Source organism: Vollenhovia emeryi, unplaced genomic scaffold (assembly GCF_000949405.1).
Source record: "Vollenhovia emeryi isolate VEMERY1.0 unplaced genomic scaffold, V.emery_V1.0 DF941950.1, whole genome shotgun sequence".
Lineage (NCBI taxonomy): Eukaryota > Metazoa > Arthropoda > Insecta > Hymenoptera > Formicidae > Vollenhovia > Vollenhovia emeryi.
The window spans coordinates 1-4,397 of record NW_011964416.1 but is presented as its reverse complement, the minus strand read 5'-3'; the positions used below and the strand labels follow the sequence as shown (position 1 = coordinate 4,397).

Here is a 4,397-nt window from a genome sequence, read left to right as displayed (position 1 = left end):
GTTGACTTATATTTTGAATGGGTGCCATTTGAGTTATTTCTTAATAATTCTATGCTCCTTATGATATATTTTATTTGTGGGGCACGTCCGATGGCTCGTGTAGAAGTGTGCGAGTCATTTTCAAGTGCCGTCCTCCTCCTGCATCAATTATCTTACTTTTGATAGAACACGATATATCTTCGTTGAGGTATTGGTTTTTGTTGAGTAGCGAGTTTATATGTCCCGCCTGAGGTATTGCGAACGGTAGAGGGCTCTCGTGTGTGGGAACGCGCGTTCCGTGTGGCCTCGCACGCGCTCTGCACTTCTTTCCCGATCGCCAGTAGTAGCGAGTGTAACGAGATATTTTTCCGTAAGAAACAATAAAGACTGCCTTAAATCAGACCATCTTGTGAGCCCTGTATCAAAGAACCCTTTGAGATCCCTCCGCTGAAGGAAGGAATACAACAACTGGCGACGAGGATCACCAAAATCAGTATTTTCTTGGTAACGAGACGTTTAGCGGTTACGTCGGAAACGTCCACAACGCACAAGATGGCTACGAACGAAGCAGACCGAAAAGTAGTACCAGGTACCTTCTCTATCGAGCCTTTCGACCTTACAAAGAATTGGGACCGATGGAAACAACGCCTTGAAGGTGCTTTTTCAATTTTCGGAATTACGGGAGAGGATAGAGTGCCGTACTTCTTACATTATGTGGGCGCTACATCATTCGACATCTTATGCGATCGTCTTGCACCTGACGATCCATTCGCTAAGCCGTACGAAAATCTAAAAGGAATTCTAAAGGAATTTTACGCTCCTGTGCCTTTGGAAATAGCAGAAAACTTTAAGTTCCACCAAAGGAAACAAAAGGAAGGGGAAGAAGTCAAAGATTTCATGGCAGCTCTTCGGAAGTTAAGCATCAATTGCAATTTCGGGAACTACCTGCCTACAGCTTTACGAAATCAACTCGTTTTCGGCTTGTCATGCAAAAGAACACAAGCAAGACTTTTGGAAATTCAAGATTTAAATCTGGATAAAGCATTGAAGATAGCAACGACAATGGAATTGTCAGAAAAAGGGATGTTGGAACTCCAGGGAGATTCAGCCAGCATCAACATAGTAGCGGTGAAGAAATCCCAGTACAAGAAGAATCCTAAGAAACAAGAAGCCGCAGGCAGTTCAGCGTTGGTTCCGAAAAGTCAGGCACCCAAGACAAATAATTTAAGTTCTAATTTTAAACCTAAATGTTACAGATGCGGAAAAGATTTGGCATCCAAATGCACCCTAAACCAAAATGTACGATGCAACGCTTGTGGGAAGGCAGGCCATCTGCAACGGGTGTGTTTCCAAGCAAAGCAATCAACAAACCACCTTGACGAAGTCTTGAATCTCAGTGGGGACCACAATAAGGCCCGAGAAAAAATTAAAACGACTCTTCAGGTAAACGATCGATCCGTAGAATTTGAGATCGACACAGGAGCTGCGGTATCGGTCATTGGCACAGTAAACGCGCGAAAAATATTTCCAGGTCTGACCATTCGTAAATCGGATCTAAAGTTGTCACTGGGTCGTGTAGAAGTAAATGTGAAAAGTAGAGATAAGCAAATATCTTTAGACTTATTTTTGACGCCGGGTGAGTGTAAACCGCTATTGGGGCGGGAATGGAGTTACAGATTACAGAATATGCCTAAAATTGCAGAAGTTTATCAAAAATGCGTTTCAATAAATACGATTGAAAGTACAATAAATTCACAAGTTGCGTTACTCATTAAGGATTACGAAGCAAATTTAGATCCGAAAAGCTCAAAGATCAAAGGTTTACATGCGGAACTGAATTTGAAGGAAGGCGCACGTCCCGTTTTCCACAAAGCACGAACAGTTCCTTTCAAATTGGTTCAAATGATTGATAAAGAATTAGATCGCTTATGTAATGAAGGTGTCTTAGAGAAGGTTAACGTCTCTAGATGGGCAACCCCCATCGTTCCCGTATTAAAGAAAAATAATCAAGTTAGAATTTGCGGAGACTTTAGTGTGACGTTGAACCCAAATTTAATTGTAGACGAACATCCATTGCCGACAACAAATGAACTATTTACTTCAATGGAAGGATGTACAATTTTCTCAAAGATCGACCTTCAAAACGCATATTTACAACTCGAAGTTAGGAAAGAAGATTGTGAATTATTAATGCTAAATACCCATAGAGGATTGTACAAATGTAAAAGACTCATGTACGGAATCGCGAGCGCGCCGGCAATCTAGCAAAGAACCATAGAAATGATATTACATGATATACCAGGCGTAGTGGTGTATCTAGACGACATCCGAATTGGCAGTAAGAGCAAGCAGGAACATTGGCAAAAGCTAAAGGAGGTGTTAAGTCGATTACAGAAGCATCATGTGAAGATCAACTTTGGTAAAAGCGAATTTGCGAAAGATCGGGTACAGTATTGTGGTTATATTATAGACAAAAACGGTGTACACAAATGTTCCGAAAAGATGAAGGCAATTCGCCAAATGAGAAGACCACAAAACGTTACAGAATTGCGTAGTTTCTTAGGTTTAATAAACTATTACGGTAGGTTCATCAAAAATTTGAGTCGGATTGTTTTCCCATTAAACAAGTTGTTACAAAAGAACATTACTTTTACTTGGTCAAAAGACTGTGAAAAGGCATTCGCGGAAGCTAAGCAAGCGTTCTTAAGGGGGGATGGTCAAGTAAACGGTCATTTTTTTCATATTTTTTTTATTGCTTAGAAAATTCATTTAACATCTGGAGAATATGTTCCCAAAGCCGTGAGTTGAAATTCGAAGTCTAAATGTCCCTACGGAGTCATTAAAGTGACGCGCTCCAAACGACGCCGAGCGCAGGTATACGACCGCGCACGTGAACGATTTACCTTTCGGTCCCTTGGCTAAATAGACTTGCTATTTTGACACTAGAAGGCACTACTGACGAGAGAAACCAATTTGTGCTTGTGCAACGGCTGTTTTTGAAAAAGTAACGTCCACAAGCCAACCGTATGGCGCTTGACCCCCAAGCATCTAAACTGCGGCTCGAAAATTATACAAATTGCCGCTTATTTGGCCGGAGGCATGTTCAACGATGGCTATACATTCACGTTAGAAGTTATGAATGATATGTAACTGCAAATCGGTCTGCATTGCAAACAATTCGCTGACGAATGCGACAAACACCGCGTGGACAGGCAGAACCGCCGCACCCAAAGCACATCAAAAAAGGTCAGGACAGCTAAAAAAACAGGAACTAGCGGCTAAAATGGATGAGTTTGCAGAGGAGGAAGGCTTATTATACGGCCCTGGCATCGCAGACTAAGCTTACATTAGCCGTAAATCCCCTACACTACTTTTCTCTACCGTAAACTTTAAACGCGTTTTTCTCAAAACGCAAAATTTTGAGCGCCGTGGAATGTAGTTCAGTGAATTTTCAACCAATCGATATGTCCTTGTAGATACATACATAAAAAACTTACCTTTTTAAAAAAAGGTAAAAAAAAGCACCAAGTATAAGCTCCAATTCAACCGAATATATTTTGTTGCTCTATCTTCTTTGCAAAAGTATATTCTCTACAAAAATATCTTCTCTACAAAATTATCTTCTCTACAAAAGTAATGATATCAACAAATTGCGCCAAATATAACAACGGATATTTATACAAACTAGTTGCTTTAGTATTAGTTTTTGATTAAAAATTGTTATATTTCTTAAAAAATCAAACGGTAATTATGCATAAAAGGGGCCTCCTCCCCGATTTGCTTTATTTTTAAATATGTTGTTGGGGATGTCTTCCCGAGTCATTTCATATATATATATAAGGGCCGGACTCAAATAGTTTCGGAGATACAGGCTGAGAAAGGATACAAATAATAAATATATGGTTTTCCTTCTTTCTTCTTCAGTATAGCTGCTCCACCTCCAAAATCAATCAAATTGGTCTTAGTCGACGCGTTTTTCAACGAGGAACAACTTTTTCCTGAGACAAAATCGTCGCTCTGCCCTGCGAAGCGAGATATTAATTGTTAAAGTTGACAACTTTTAGTGTTAGAAAATCTGTCATGCGGAACATACTGTCTCCACGCATGTACTTCTGCCGTTGTACTGTTTCACATGGGTTTGCAACTTTCCACGTGAAGCGAGATCCACTCCACACCTCTGACATAGGATGGGTAGGGTTATTTTTAACGAGGTGAAGCCCCCCCGAAGGGGGGGCGGAACATACTGTCTCCACGCATACATTTTTCTACCTACATATAAGTCACTCCCCTCCACCAAATGTAGATGGAAAAATGTATGCGTGAAGACAGCCCCTTCGGGGGGGCTCCACTTCGTTAAAAATAACCCTACCCACCCTATGTCAGTGGTGTGGAGTGGATCTCGCTTCACGTGGAAAGTC

General features: G+C 41.0%; 1 protein-coding gene across 1 annotated transcript; it reads left to right on the top strand.

The window, feature by feature from the left end:
• Positions 1-531: 531 nt before the first annotated feature.
• LOC105570731 (uncharacterized protein K02A2.6-like) lies at positions 532-2,244 on the top strand. Its single transcript, XM_012028168.1, has one exon. It carries the CDS (start codon positions 532-534, stop codon positions 2,242-2,244), a length of 1,713 nt encoding a protein of 570 aa, XP_011883558.1.
• The last annotated feature ends 2,153 nt before the right edge of the window (positions 2,245-4,397 follow it).

Coding starts and splice junctions, on each gene's coding strand:
- LOC105570731 (XM_012028168.1), top strand. CDS start 532: ATGGCTACGAACGAAGCAGACCGAAAAGTAGTACCAGGTACCTTCTCT.